This window comes from Ranitomeya imitator, chromosome 5 (genome assembly GCF_032444005.1).
Source record: "Ranitomeya imitator isolate aRanImi1 chromosome 5, aRanImi1.pri, whole genome shotgun sequence".
In the NCBI taxonomy this organism is placed as follows: domain Eukaryota; kingdom Metazoa; phylum Chordata; class Amphibia; order Anura; family Dendrobatidae; genus Ranitomeya; species Ranitomeya imitator.
The window spans coordinates 301,476,194-301,492,486 of record NC_091286.1 but is presented as its reverse complement, the minus strand read 5'-3'; the positions used below and the strand labels follow the sequence as shown (position 1 = coordinate 301,492,486).

The 16,293-nt window shown below is 50.7% G+C and overlaps 1 protein-coding gene across 4 annotated transcripts in view; it reads right to left on the bottom strand.

The window, feature by feature from the left end:
* Positions 1 to 7,694, bottom strand: part of HACE1 (HECT domain and ankyrin repeat containing E3 ubiquitin protein ligase 1) — a 163,121-nt gene extending 155,427 nt beyond the window's left edge. The window contains exon 1 of one of the 4 annotated variants that reach the window (XM_069726307.1): positions 7,359 to 7,694. In XM_069726307.1, the coding sequence (XP_069582408.1) occupies positions 7,359 to 7,434 (76 nt within the window). In that variant the 5' untranslated portion in view covers positions 7,435 to 7,694. The remainder of the gene's footprint in view (positions 1 to 7,358) is intronic. The other 3 variants (XM_069726306.1, XM_069726304.1, XM_069726303.1) reach the window with 3 other exon arrangements.
* Between the last annotated feature and the right edge of the window lie 8,599 nt (positions 7,695 to 16,293).

The window sequence follows — 16,293 nt, the reverse complement described above, 5'->3', positions numbered from 1 at the left end:
TCACCGGTAGAGTGTCCCCGTCATACATAGATGTCACCAGCGGAGTTTCCCCATGATACATAGATGTCCCCGGCGGAGTGTCCCCGTCCCCATGATACATAGATGTCCCCGGCGGATTGTCCTCATGATACATAGATGTCCCCGGCGGAGTGTCCTCATGATACATAGATGTCACCGGTGGAGTGTCCCCGTCCCCATGATACATAGATGTCACCGGCGGAGTGTCCCCGTCCCCATGATACATAGATGTCCCCGGCGGATTGTCCTCATGATACATAGATGTCCCCGGCGGAGTGTCCTCATGATACATAGATGTCACCGGTGGAGTGTCCCCGTCCCCGTGATACATAGATGTCACCGGCGGAGTTTCCCCATGATATATAGATGTCACCGGCGGAGTGTCCCCGTCCCCATGATATATAGATGTCACCGGCGGAGTGTCCCCGTCCCCATGATACATAGATGTCACCGGCGGAGTGTCCCCGTCCCCATGATACATAGATGTCACCGGTGGAGTGTCCCCGTCCCCATGAAACATAGATGTCACCGGTGGAGTGTCCCCGTCCCCATGATACATAGAAGTCACCGGTGGAGTGTCCCCGTCCCCATGATACATAGATGTCACCGGTGGAGTGTCCCCGTCCCCATGATATAGATGTCACCGGTGGAGTGTCTCCATCCCCATGATACATAGATGTCACCGGCGGAGAGTCCCCGTCCCCATGATACATAGATGTCACCGGTGGAATGTCCCCGTCCCTATGATACATAGATGTCACCGGCGGAGTGTCCCCTTCCCCATGATACATAGATGTCCCCGGCGGAGTGTCCCCATGATACATAGATGTCACCGGAGGAGTGTCCCCGTCCCCATGATACATAGATGTCAAAGGTGGAGTGTCTCCATCCCCATGATACATAGATGTCACCGGCGCAGTGTCCCCATCCCCATGATACATAGATGTCACCGGCGTAGTGTCCCCATCCCCATGATACATAGATGTCCCCGGCGGAGTGTCCCCATGATACATAGATGTCCCCGGCGGAGTGTCCTCATGATACATAAATGTCACCGGCGGAGTGTCCACGTCCCCATGATACATAGATGTCACCGGCGGAGTGTTCCCATGATACATAGATGTCCCCGGCGGAGTGTCCCCATAATACATAGATGTCACCGGTGGAGTGTCCCCGTCCCCAAGATACATAGATGTCACCGGTGGAGTGTCCCCGTCCCCATGATACATAGATGTCACCGGTGGAGTGTCCCCGTCCCCATGATACATATATGTCACCGGTGGAGTGTCTCCATCCCCATGATACATAGATGTCACCGGCGGAGTGTTCCCATGATACATAGATGTCCCCGGCGGAGTGTCCCCATGATACATAGATGTCACCGGTGGAGTGTCCCCGTCCCCATGATACATAGATGTCACCGGTGGAGTGTCCCCGTCCCCATGATACATAGATGTCACCGGTGGAGTGTCCCCATGATACATAGATGTCACCGGCAGAGTGTCCCCATCCCCATGATACATAGATGTCCCCGGCAGAGTGTCCCCATGATACATAGATGTCCCCGGCGGAGTGTCCCCATGATACATAGATGTCACCGGCGGAGTGTCCCCGTCCCCATGATACATAGATGTCACCGGTGGAGTGTCTCCATGATACATAGATGTCACCGGTGGAGTGTCCCCGTCCCCATGATACATAGATGTCACCGGTGGAATGTCCCCATGATACATAGATGTCACCGGTGGAGTGTCCCCGTCCCCATGATACATAGATGTCACCGGTGGAGTGTCCCCGTCCCCATGATACATAGATGTTACCGGTGGAGTGTCCCCGTCCCCATTATACATAGATGTCACCGGTGGAGTGTCCCCGTCCCCATGATACATAGATGTCACTGGTGGAGTGTCCCCGTCCCCATGATACATAGATGTCACCGGTGGAGTGTCTCCATCCCCATGATACATATATGTCACCGGCGGAGTGTCCCCGTCCCCATGATACATAGATGTCACCGGCAGAGTGTCCCCATCCCCATGATACATAGATGCCACCGGCGGAGTGTCCCCATGATACATAGATGTCCCCGGCGGAGTGTCCTCATGATACATAGATGTCACCGGCGGAGTGTCCCCGTCCCCAAGATACATAGATGTCACCGGCGGAGTGTCACCATGATACATAGATGTCTCCGGCGGAGTGTCCCCATGATACATAGATGTCACCGGTAGAGTGTCCCCGTCATACATAGATGTCACCGGCGGAGTTTCCCCATGATACATAGATGTCCCCGGCGGAGAGTCCCCGTCCCCATGATACATAGATGTCCCCGGCGGATTGTCCTCATGATACATAGATGTCACCGGCGGAGTGTCCCCGTCCCCATGATACATAGATGTCACCGGCGGAGTGTCCCCGGCCCCCATGATACATAGATGTCACCGGCGGAGTGTCCCCGTCCCCATGATACATAGATGTCCCCGGCGGATTGTCCTCATGATACATAGATGTCCCCGGCGGAGTGTCCTCATGATACATAGATGTCACCGGCGGAGTGTCCCCGTCCCCGTCCCCATGATACATCGATGTCACCGGCGGAGTGTCCCTGTCCCCATGATACATAGATGTCACCGGTGGAGTGTCCCCATGATATATACATGTCCCCGGCGGAGTGTCCTCATGATACATAGATGTCACCGGTGGAGTGTCCCCGTCCCCGTGATACATAGATGTCTCCGGCGGAGTTTCCCCATGATACATAGATGTCACCGGCGGAGTGTCCCCGTCCCCATGATACATAGATGTCCCCGGCGGAGTGTCCCCATGATACATAGATGTCACCAGCGGAGTGTCCCCGTCCCCATGATATATAGATGTCACCGGCGGAGTGTCCCCGTCCCCATGATACATAGATGTCACCGGTGGAGTGTCCCCGTCCCCATGATACATAGATGTCACCGGCGGAGTGTCCCCGTCCCCATGAAACATAGATGTCACCGGTGGAGTGTCCCCGTCCCCATGATATAGATGTCACCGGTGGAGTGTCTCCATCCCCATGATACATAGATGTCACCGGTGGAGTGTCCCCGTCCCCATGATACATAGATGTCACCGGTGGAGTGTCCCCGTCCCCATGATACATCGATGTCACCGGCGGAGTGTCCCCGTCCCCATGATACATAGATGTCACCGGTGGAGTGTCCCCATGATACATAGATGTCACCGGCGGAGTGTCCCCGTCCCCATGATACATAGATGTCCCCGGCGGAGTGTCCCCATGATACATAGATGTCACCGGTGGAGTGTCCCTGTCCCCATGATACATAGATGTCCCCGGCGGATTGTCCTCATGATACATAGATGTCCCCGTCCCCATGATACATAGATGTCACCGGCGGAGTGTCCCCGTCCCCATGATATAGATGTCACCGGCGGAGTGTCCCCATCCCCATGATACATAGATGTCACCGGTGGAGTGTCTCCATCCCCATGATACATAGATGTCACCGGCGGAGTGTCCCCGTCCCCATGATACATAGATGTCACCGGCAGAATGTCCCCGTCCCCATGATACATAGATGTCACTGGCGGAGTGTCCCCGTCCCCATGATACATAGATGTCACTGGCGGAGTGTCCCCGTCCCCATGATACATAGATGTCACCGGTGGAGTGTCCCCGTCCCCATGATACATAGATGTCACCGGTGGAGTGTCCCCGTCCCCATGATACATAGATGTCACCGGTGGAGTGTCCCCGTCCCCATGATATATAGATGTCACCGGTGGAGTGTCCCCGTCCCCATGATACATAGATGTCATCGGTGGAGTGTCCCCGTCCCCATGATACATAGATGTCACCGGTGGAGTGTCCCCGTCCCCATGATACACAGATGTCCCCGTCCCCATGATACATAGATGTCACCGGTGGAGTGTCCCCGTCCCCATGATACATAGATGTCACCGGTGGAGTGTCCCCGTCCCCATGATACATAGATGTCACCGGTGGAGTGTCCCCATCCCCATGATACATAGATGTCACCGGTGGAGTGTCCCCGTCCCCATGATACATAGATGTCACCGGTGGAGTGTCCCCGTCCCCATGATACATAGATGTCACCGGTGGAGTGTCCCCATCCCCATGATACATAGATGTCACCGGTGGAGTGTCCCCGTCCCCATGATACATAGATGTCCCCGTCCCCATGATACATAGATGTCACTGGTGGAGTGTCCCCGTCCCCATGATACATAGATGTCACCGGTGGAGTGTCCCCGTCCCCATGATACATAGATGTCCCCGTCCCCATGATACATTGATGTCACCGGTGGAGTGTCCCCGTCCCCATGATACATAGATGTCACTGGTGGAGTGTCCCCGTCCCCATGATACATAGATGTCACCGGTGGAGTGTCCCCGTCCCCATGATACATAGATGTCACCGGTGGAGTGTCCCCATCCCCATGATACATAGATGTCACCGGTGGAGTGTCCCCGTCCCCATGATACATAGATGTCACCGGTGGAGTGTCCCCGTCCCCATGATACATAGATGTCACCGGTGGAGTGTCCCCGTCCCCATGATACATAGATGTCACCGGTGGAGTGTCCCCATCCCCATGATACATAGATGTCACCGGTGGAGTGTCCCCGTCCCCATGATACATAGATGTCCCCGTCCCCATGATACATAGATGTCACTGGTGGAGTGTCCCCGTCCCCATGATACATAGATGTCACCGGTGGAGTGTCCCCGTCCCCATGATACATAGATGTCCCCGTCCCCATGATACATAGATGTCACCGGTGGAGTGTCCCCGTCCCCATGATACATAGATGTCACTGGTGGAGTGTCCCCGTCCCCATGATACATAGATGTCACCGGTGGAGTGTCCCCGTCCCCATGATACATAGATGTCACCGGTGGAGTGTCCCCGTCCCCATGATACATAGATGTCACCGGTGGAGTGTCCCCGTCCCCATGATACATAGATGTCCCCGTCCCCATGATACATTGATGTCACCGGCGGAGTGTCCCCGTCCCCATGATACATTGATGTCACCGGCGGAGTGTCCCCGTCCCCATGATACATAGATGTCACCGGTGGAGTGTCCCCGTCCCCATGATACATAGATGTCCCCGTCCCCATGATACATTGATGTCACCGGTGGAGTGTCCCCGTCCCCATGATACATTGATGTCACCGGCGGAGTGTCCCCGTCCCCATGATATATAGATGTCACCGGCGGAGTGTCCCCGTCCCCATGATACATAGATGTCACTGGTGGAGTGTCCCCGTCCCCATGATATATAGATGTCACCGGCGGAGTGTCCCCGTCCCCATGATACATTGATGTCACCGGCGGAGTGTCCCCGTCCCCATGATACATAGATGTCACCGGTGGAGTGTCCCCGTCCCCATGATAGATAGATGTCCCCGTCCCCATGATACATTGATGTCACCGGTGGAGTGTCCCCGTCCCCATGATACATTGATGTCACCGGCGGAGTGTCCCCGTCCCCATGATATATAGATGTCACCGGCGGAGTGACCCGTCCCCATGATATATAGATGTCACCGGCGGAGTGTCCCCGTCCCCATGATACATTGATGTCACCGGCGGAGTGTCCCCGTCCCCATGATACATAGATGTCACCGGTGGAGTGTCCCCGTCCCCATGATACATAGATGTCCCCGTCCCCATGATACATTGATGTCACCGGTGGAGTGTCCCCGTCCCCATGATACATTGATGTCACCGGTGGAGTGTCCCCGTCCCCATGATACATTGATGTCACCGGCGGAGTGTCCCCGTCCCCATGATATATAGATGTCACCGGCGGAGTGTCCCCGTCCCCATGATACATAGATGTCACTGGTGGAGTGTCCCCGTCCCCATGATATATAGATGTCACCGGCGGAGTGTCCCCGTCCCCATGATACATTGATGTCACCGGCGGAGTGTCCCCGTCCCCATGATACATAGATGTCACCGGTGGAGTGTCCCCGTCCCCATGATACATAGATGTCCCCGTCCCCATGATACATTGATGTCACCGGTGGAGTGTCCCCGTCCCCATGATACATTGATGTCACCGGCGGAGTGTCCCCGTCCCCATGATATATAGATGTCACCGGCGGAGTGACCCGTCCCCATGATATATAGATGTCACCGGCGGAGTGTCCCCGTCCCCATGATACATTGATGTCACCGGCGGAGTGTCCCCGTCCCCATGATACATTGATGTCACCGGCGGAGTGTCCCCGTCCCCATGATACATAGATGTCACCGGTGGAGTGTCCCCGTCCCCATGATACATAGATGTCCCCGTCCCCATGATACATTGATGTCACCGGTGGAGTGTCCCCGTCCCCATGATACATTGATGTCACCGGCGGAGTGTCCCCGTCCCCATGATATATAGATGTCACCGGCGGAGTGTCCCCGTCCCCATGATACATAGATGTCACTGGTGGAGTGTCCCCGTCCCCATGATATATAGATGTCACCGGCGGAGTGTCCCCGTCCCCATGATACATTGATGTCACCGGCGGAGTGTCCCCGTCCCCATGATACATAGATGTCACCGGTGGAGTGTCCCCGTCCCCATGATACATAGATGTCCCCGTCCCCATGATACATTGATGTCACCGGTGGAGTGTCCCCGTCCCCATGATACATTGATGTCACCGGCGGAGTGTCCCCGTCCCCATGATATATAGATGTCACCGGCGGAGTGTCCCCGTCCCCATGATACATTGATGTCACCGGCGGAGTGTCCCCGTCCCCATGATATATAGATGTCACCGGCGGAGTGACCCGTCCCCATGATATATAGATGTCACCGGCGGAGTGTCCCCGTCCCCATGATACATAGATGTCACTGGTGGAGTGTCCCCGTCCCCATGATACATTGATGTCACCGGCGGAGTGTCCCCGTCCCCATGATACATAGATGTCACTGGTGGAGTGTCCCCGTCCCCATGATACATTGATGTCACCGGCGGAGTGTCCCCGTCCCCATGATACATAGATGTCACTGGTGGAGTGTCCCCGTCCCCATGATACATTGATGTCACCGGCGGAGTGTCCCCGTCCCCATGATACATAGATGTCCCCGTCCCCATGATACATTGATGTCACCGGCGGAGTGTCCTCATGATACAGATTCCTGTGGCCCCCATGATGTGTACATATCAGACATGATGCCACCAGTGACTTGCAGCCGCTGCCCACCATACACCTGCTATTCACATCCATGATGACAAGCACATGACACACCGAGCTCCTCCATCATGTACACACGTCCTATACACGGCCACTACTGCGCCTCCATTACCTTCCGGGAGCTCCACGGTGCGGGCTCGGCGCAGGGATCTAGTCAGGCGGTTGAGCTGCTCCATAGCTCTCTCCATACTAGGGAGCACAGCCCCCACTAGCACAATCCAGCGCCCCCGGGTGAGGAGGACCTGACAGCTCCGGGAAGACAAGGAAGTGCTGGAGCAGCTCAGCTGTCACACCCGGGGCACGGCTGCGTTGTAAGTGACAGGACAGTAGGGGGCGGCACCAGCAGTGCCGCTCCTCAGGTCCATACTGACACCGCGCCGTAACCTACTGAGCCGGTTATTGCTGCTGTGTGCACAACACACTGAGCCGCGCGGCTTCCGACTTGCGCAGTTCTGTTGTTCTGAGGTCTACTGGGAACTGTAGTTCATTAGTGTCCGCACAGGTGGGAATGCACCAAGGCTTCCTTTCTGTCCAGACTACATCACCCACAAGCCACTGCGAGTCATGGTTACTAAGGGTGTTCCTGAAATGTTTATGTGGTGATGTAGTCTGTGCTGTGTGTACCGCATGCTGCTCGTCTGGCCGCCTCCTGCGTCCATTATGGGTTGTACATTAATAGGACCTATAGTCAGAGGCTACCTCGCTATGTTCTACTGTCTGACCAGGACTTGTCCAGTAAAGTCCCATGACCTATGTGGTGGTGATAGCTCATGTGAACCTGGCCTAAGGCTTAGTTCACACAGAGGGTCTGAAACATTGCTTTTCCGCAGTGTTTTTAGGTTTTTTGCCGGTTTTTCATTTGGGACTGGAGTACATTTGTGCAAAAATGTTGCAACTTTTTAAAAGGTAGCAATTGGATAAGCAGGAAACATCTGGAAATCCGAAACCTCACCCACAATGGGGAAGTAAAAGAAACAGTCTGAAGGCCCCCCCATACACATTAGACTAAAGTCAGCCAACCCACTGATACCGACAGTCGCACCCAACAGTCTAAAGTGTATGGGGTGAAGGTACTGCCGATCCCTAGAGGTCGAGGACTGATGATGTCAGAGGATACACATCCAGCATATGCCATTTCCGACTGCCGATCCCTAGAGGTCGAGGACTGATGATGTCAGAGGATACACATCCAGCATATGCCATTTCTGACTGCCGATCCCTAGAGGTCGAGGACAGATGATGTCGGAGGATACACATCCAGCATATGCCATTTCTGACTGCCGATCCCTAGAGGTCGAGGACAGATGATGTCGGAGGATACACATCCGGCATATGCCATTTCTGACTGCCGATCCCTAGAGGTCGAGGACAGATGATGTCGGAGGATACACATCCGGCATATGCCATTTCCAACTGCCGATCCCTAAAGGTCGAGGACAGATGATGTCGGAGGATACACATCCGGCATATGCCATTTCCGACTGCCGATCCCTAGAGGTCGAGGACAGATGATGTCGGAGGATACACATCCGGCATATGCCATTTCCGACTGCCGATCCCTAAAGGTCGAGGACAGATGATGTCGGAGGATACACATCCAGCATATGCCATTTCCGACTGCCGATCCCTAGAGGTCGAGGACATGATGTTGGAAGATACACATCCAGCATATGACATTTCCAACTGCCGATCCCTAAAGGTCGAGGACAGATGATGTCGGAGGATACACATCCGGCATATGCCATTTCTGACTGCCGATCCCTAGAGGTCGAGGACATGATGTTGGAAGATACACATCCAGCATATGCCATTTCCGACTGACGATCCCTAAAGGTCGAGGACAGATGATGTCGGAGGATACACATCCGGCATATGCCATTTCTGACTGCCGATCCATAGAGGTCGAGGACAGATGATGTCGGAGGATACACATCCGGCATATGCCATTTCTGACTGCCGATCCCTATGGGTAGAAGACATGATGTTGGAGGATACACATCCGGCATATGCTATTTCCGACTGCAGATCCCTATGGGTTGAGGACAGATGATGTCGGAGGCTACCCATCTGGCATGTGCCATTTCCGACTGCCAATCCCTATAGGTCAAGGACAGATGATGTCAGAGGATTCACATCCGGCATATGCCATTTCTGACTGACGATCCCTAAAGGTCGAGGACAGATGATGTCGGAGGATACACATCCGGCATATGCCATTTCTGACTGCCGATCCATAGAGGTCGAGGACAGATGATGTCGGAGGATACACATCCGGCATATGCCATTTCTGACTGCCGATCCCTATGGGTAGAAGACATGATGTTGGAGGATACACATCCGGCATATGCTATTTCCGACTGCAGATCCCTATGGGTTGAGCACAGATGATGTCGGAGGATACCCATCTGGCATGTGCCATTTCTGACTGCTGATTCCTATGGGTGGAAGACAGATGATGTTGGAGGATACACATCCGGCATATGCTACTTCCGACTGCAGATCCCTATGGGTTGAGGACAGATGACGTCGGAGGATACCCATCTGGCATGTGCCATTTCCGACTGCCTATTCCTATGGGTCGAGGACAGATGATGTCAGAGGATACACATCCGGCATATGCCATTTCTGACTGATGATCCCTATGTGTCGAGGACAGATGATGTCGGAGGATACCCATCCAGCATATGCCATTTCCGACTGCTGATCCCTATGGGTGGAAGCCACCGTGCTTTTTATCTCACTTTATGAAGCTGAGGGAGAAGAGACTGCTGGGGACTCAGGTTTCCTTCAGAGTGCGATGGCTCCTACTATAACGGAGCATCATAAAAGATTGTTTAATGTGCCCATTAGTACCACGGAGGTGTTACAGGCCATCTCTACACTTAAGGGTTCTAAAGCACCGGGTCCAGATGGGTTTAGTGGAGAATGCTACAAAATTCTAGGTCCTTCAGTGGGTCCACATTTGTGTGGGGTGTTTAATGGAATTATGGAGAAGGGGTACATTCCAGATAGTTTCAACAAAGCGTGTATTATTGTACTTCCAAAGCCTGGGAAGGATCCGATGCAGGTAGAGGGTTATTGTCCAATTTCATTGTTTAATTCCGACTTTAAGCTTCTCACAAAAGTATTAGCAAAGAGGGTTCAGCAAATCATTCCTGAATTAATTTCATGACACCAGACCGGGTATGTGCACGGGAAGTCAATAACCTATAATATCAGAACAGCGATAGACACAATATCTGTCACGGGGCTACCGCGACAGAGAGGTTCCAGAGAACCGCAGCGCTCTGGGCCTCATTCACACACAGTGAACAGAAGCTCTTCACCTGTATTCTGACCTGGCTGCTTTGTGCCAGCAGTGCAGGAGTTAACCTTATTGCTGAGAGCTGGGTCTCTCTCAGCTGAAGTGGATTTTGTAATCTGATCCTCTATATAGACCCAGTCCTGACTTCAGCTATTGTTAGTGATCAGTTCTACTACCTGGCTTGGAGGTTGAAGGAGCGTAGTGTTGGTGTTGGAGGTTTATTTACAGAGATTGGTGTCTGCTGTTTTGGTTGCATGTTAAACCTGTTTTCCTTCCTAAGTTTATTCCTTCTCTTCCCTTCTCTGTGTTTCCTCTGTGGTTGTGTGAGCATTTGGTGAGTTTGAGATTTTTAGTTACCTTGTCTGTATACCCTGCTATTTGTTGTATTATTACACTGGTGCAGTCCACCTCCTTTGGGGGGAGAGGGGGCCACTGATAGGACCTGCACAGGAGACATGGATATGTTGGCGGCTCGGGCCTCCTAACCATCATAGGTACCCCCGAGATAAGGGAAAGCCAGGGCCCCATTAAAGTGGTAGGGACAGGTGCTGGTCCCAGTACACCATCCTGCCCCTTTATCGCCGCTTACGGCGTGACAGTATCACTGACCTTAAAATTTTTTCTTGGTCCAATATGGACCCCATTGCTGCTTTAGCTGGACAAATGCAGCAACTCAGTCTAGAGGTGGCTGACCTCCGCTCAGCGGTTGTGCAGCACACTCCAGTGGCCACTGCAGGGGTTGCTACACCTCCACAATCTTTGCTGGAGCCTAAAATTGCATTACCTGACAGGTTCTCTGGGGGGCGTGACAAATTTGTTACTTTCAGGGAGGCCTGTAAATTGTATTTTAGGTTGCGTCCTCACACTTCAGGTTCAGAGGAGCAGAGGGTTGTAATTATAGTATCGCTCCTACAAGGTGACCCTCAGGCCTGGGCTTTTTCACTTCCCGCTAACGCTTTGCCGTTACGGACTGTGAAGGAGTTTTTTCAAGCCTTAGGTCAAGTGTATGATGATCCTGACCGCGTCTCCCTCGCTGAGTCCACAATACGCCATCTTACACAGGGAGACCGGCCAGTAGAGGAATACTGCTCTGAGTTTCGGAGATGGGCTACTGACACAATGTGGAATGACCCTGCACTCTGCAGTCAATTTTATCAGGGCGTATCTGATAAAATAAAAGATGCCTTCGCCCTACAGGGGACACCAACCACACTGGAGGCAGCTATGTCTCTTGCGATCCGTGTGGACCGCCGCCTGCGCCAGAGACTTAATGAATCGCCGCTATTCAAGGGTAATTCAGTTTTGGACTCACCAGAATCTGAGTCTCTAGGAGAACCTATGCAGTTGGGTGGCGATTCTCGTTCTAAGGGGGCTGCAGTAGTACGGCGTAAGGAAGGTGCATGTTTTTTTTTGTGGCAGAAAGGGTCATTATGTGAATGTGTGTCCTTCTAGAAGACAACCGCCGGAAAACTATTGAGCCCGGGTTGCGGGGAGGTTGGCAACTCGGGTGTACTAATTTCCTCCTTAGGTAAACCTCAATTTTTCCTACCAGCCGAGATTCGTCTTGGTGAAAATAGGTTCAATATCTCTGCCTTTCTGGACTCTGGGGCAGGGTTTAATTTAATTGATGCTGGGTTTGTTCAGGCACATGGGACTCAAGAGTTGTCTAGACCCATACCTATAATTGCCATTGATTCTGCACCCTTGAGCCAGGGGACTTTCACTCAGATCGTCCGTGGGGTGAGCCTACAAATAGGGGCGTTGCACTCTGAGTCATTAGATTGTTATGTGTTGGGGGGTTTGCCGTCACCTGTAGTTCTCGGTTTACCATGGCTCATGTTACACAACCCGGTGTTAGACTGGCAGACCCGGGAGATTTCTAGATGGAGTGAGTTTTGTCAGGAACATTGCCTGGGTACTCGGCTGGCCGGATTGAGTTCTCAGGTTTTGCCAGAGTTCATCTCAGATTTTGAGGATGTATTCTCTGAGGAGGGGAGTCGAGAGCTACCTCCACACCGTCCTTATGATTGCGCCATACGTCTCATTTCTGGTGCTAAACTGCCTAAGAGTAGGCTATACAACATCTCTGCCCCAGAGAGACAGGCCATAAAGGACTATATCACGGAGAGTCTGGCCAAGGGTCATATCAGACCCTCGTCATCACCCATTGCTGCTGGATTCTTCTTTGTAAAGAAGAAGGACGGGGGTTTACTCCCATGCTTAGACTTCCGTGAATTGAATCAAATTACGGTTCGGGATTTTTTCCCGCTCTCTCTTATTCCGGACCTCTTTCACCAAATTCTGGGGGCTAAATGGTTCTCCAAATTAGATCTCAGGGGGGCATATAATCTCATTCGGATGAAGGAGGGGGATGAATGGAAGACGGCGTTTAATACTCCAGAGGGACATTACCAGAACTTGGTTATGCCTTTTGGGTTAAGTAATGCTCCTGCTGTGTTTCAACACTTTGTCAATGATATGCTTAGTCATTTAATAGGTAGGTTTGTGGTGGTATATCTCGATGACATCTTAATTTATTCCCCTGACCTCGAGTCTCATCAGGATCATGTACAGCAGGTCCTTTCAGGTACTCAGGGACAATAAACTGTTTGCCAAACTTGAGAAATGCATGTTCGCGGTTAAACAGATTCCTTTTCTGGGTTATTTCTTATCCTCCACAGGTTTTCGTATGGATCCGGCTAAGGTCAGGGCGGTCTTGGAGTGGGATCGTCCTGAGGACTTTAACCCCTTCATGACCCAGCCTATTTTGACCTTAAAGACCTTGCCGTTTTTTGCAATTCTGACCAGTGTCCCTTTATGAGGTAATAACTCAGGAACGCTTCAACGGATCCTAGCGTTTCTGAGATTGTTTTTTCGTGACATATTGGGCTTCATGTTAGTGGTAAATTTAGGTCAATAAATTCTGCGTTTATTTGTGATAAAAACGGAAATTTGGCGAAAATTTTGAAAATTTCACAATTTTCACATTTTGAATTTTTATTCTGTTAAACCAGAGAGATATGTGACACAAAATAGTTAATAAATAACATTTCCCACATGTTTACTTTACATCAGCACAATTTTGGAAACAAAATTTTTTTTTGTTAGGAAGTTATAAGGGTTAAAATTTGACCAGCGATTTGTCATTTTTACAACGAAATTTACAAAACCATTTTTTTTAGGGACCACCTCACATTTGAAGTCAGTTTGAGGGGTCTATATGGCTGAAAATACCCAAAAGTGACACCATTCTAAAAACTGCACCCCTCAAGGTACTCAAAACCACATTCAAGAAGTTTATTAACCCTTCAGGTGCTTCACAGCAGCAGAAGCAACATGGAAGGAAAAAATGAACATTTAACTTTTTAGTCACAAAAATTATCTTTTAGCAACAATTTTTTTATTTTCCCAATGGTAAAAGGAGAAACTGAACCACGAAAGTTGTTGTCCAATTTGTCCTGAGTACGCTGATACCTCATATGTGGGGGTAAACCACTGTTTGGGCGCACGGCAGGGCTTGGAAGGGAAGGAGCGCCATTTGACTTTTTGAATCAAAAATTGGCTCCACTCTTTAGCGGACACCATGTCACGTTTGGAGAGCCCCCGTGTGCCTAAAAATTGGAGCTCCCCCACAAGTGACCCCATTTTGGAAACTAGACGCCCCAAGGAACTTATCTAGATGCATAGTGAGCACTTTGAACCCCCAGGTGCTTCACAAATTAATCCGTAAAAATGAAAAAGTACTTTTTTTTCACAAAAAAATTCTTTTAGCCTCAATTTTTTCATTTTCACATGGGCAACAGGATAAAATGGATCCTAAAATGTGTTGGGCAATTTCTCCTGAGTACACCAATACCTCACATGTGGGGGTAAACCACTGTTTGGGCACATGGTAAGGCTCGGAAGGGAAGGAGCGCCATTTGACTTTTTGAATGAAAAATTATTTCCATCGTTAGCGGACACCATGTCGCGTTTGGAGAGCTCCTGTGTGCCTAAACATTGGCGCTCCCCCACAAGTGACCCCATTTTGGAAACTAGACCCCCCAAGGAACTTATTTAGATGCCTAGTGAGCACTTTAAACCCTCAGGTGCTTCACAAATTGATCTGTAAAAATGAAAAAGTACTTTTTTTTTCACAAAAAAATTCTTTTCGCCTCAATTTTTTCATTTTCACATGGGCAGTAGGGTACAATGGATCATAAAATTTGTTGGGCAATTTCTCCCGAGTACGTCGATACCTCATATGTGGGGGTAAACCACTGTTTGGGCACTCGGCAGGGCTCGGAAGGGAAGGCGCGCCATTTGACTTTTTGAATGGAAAATTAGCTCCAATTGTTAGCGGACACCATGTCGCGTTTGGAGAGCCCCTATGTGCCTAAACATTGGAGCTCCCCCACAAGTGACCCCATTTTGGAAACTAGACCCCCCAAGGAACTTATCTAGATGCATATTGAGCACTTTAAACCCCCAGGTGCTTCACAGAAGTTTATAACGCAGAGCCATGAAAATAAAAAATAATTTTTCTTTCCTCAAAAATGATTTTTTAGCCTGGAATTTCCTATTTTGCCAAGGATAATAGGAGAAATTGGACCCCAAATATTGTTGTCCTGTTTGTCCTGAGTACGCAGATACCCAATATGTGGGGGTAAACCACTGTTTGGGCGCACGGCAGGGCTCGGAAGGGATGGCACGCCATTTGGCTTTTTAAATGGAAAATTAGCTCCAATCATTAGCGGACACCATGTCACGTTTGGAGAGCCCCTGTGTGCCTAAACATTGGAGATCCCCCAGAAATGACACCATTTTGGAAACTAGACCCCCAAAGGAACTAATCTAGATGTGTGGTGAGGACTTTGAACCCCCAAGTGCTTCACAGAAGTTTATAACGCAGAGCCATGAAAAAAAAAAAAATTATTTTCTCAAAAATGATCTTTTAGCCTGCAATTTTTTATTTTCCCAAGGGTAACAGGAGAAATTTGACCCCAAAAGTTGTTGTCCAGTTTCTCCTGAGTACGATGATACCCCATATGTGGGGGTAAATCACTGTTTGGGCACATGCCGGGGCTCGGAAGTGAAGTAGTGACGTTTTGAAATGCAGACTTTGATGGAATGCTCTGTGGGCGTCACGTTGCGTTTGCAGAGCCCCTGATGTGGCTTAACAGTAGAAACCCCCCACAAGTGACCCCATTTTGGAAACTAGACCCCCAAAGGAACTTATCTAGATGTGTGGTGAGCACTTTGAACCCCCAAGTGCTTCATAGAAGTTTATAATGCAGAGCCGTGAAAATAATAAATACGTTTTCTTTCCTCAAAAATAATTATTTAGCCCAGAATTTTTTAATTTTCCCAAGGGTAACAGGAGAAATTTGACCCCAATATTTGTTGTCCAGTTTCTCCTGAGTACGGTGATACCCCATATGTGGGGGTAAACTACTGTTTGGGCACATGCCGGGGCTTGGAATTGAATTAGTGACGTTTTGAAATGCAGACTTTGATGGAATGCTCTGCGGGCGTCACGTTGCTTTTGCAGAGCCCCTGATGTGCCTAAACAGTAGAAACCCCCCACAAGTGACCCCATTTTGGAAACTAGACCCCGAAAGGAACTTATCTAGATGTGTGGTGAGCACTTTGAACCCCCAAGTGCTTCATAGAAGTTTATAATGCAGAGCCGTGAAAATAATAAATACGTTTTCTTTCCTCAAAAATAATTATTTAGCCCAGAATTTTTTATTTTCCCAAGGGT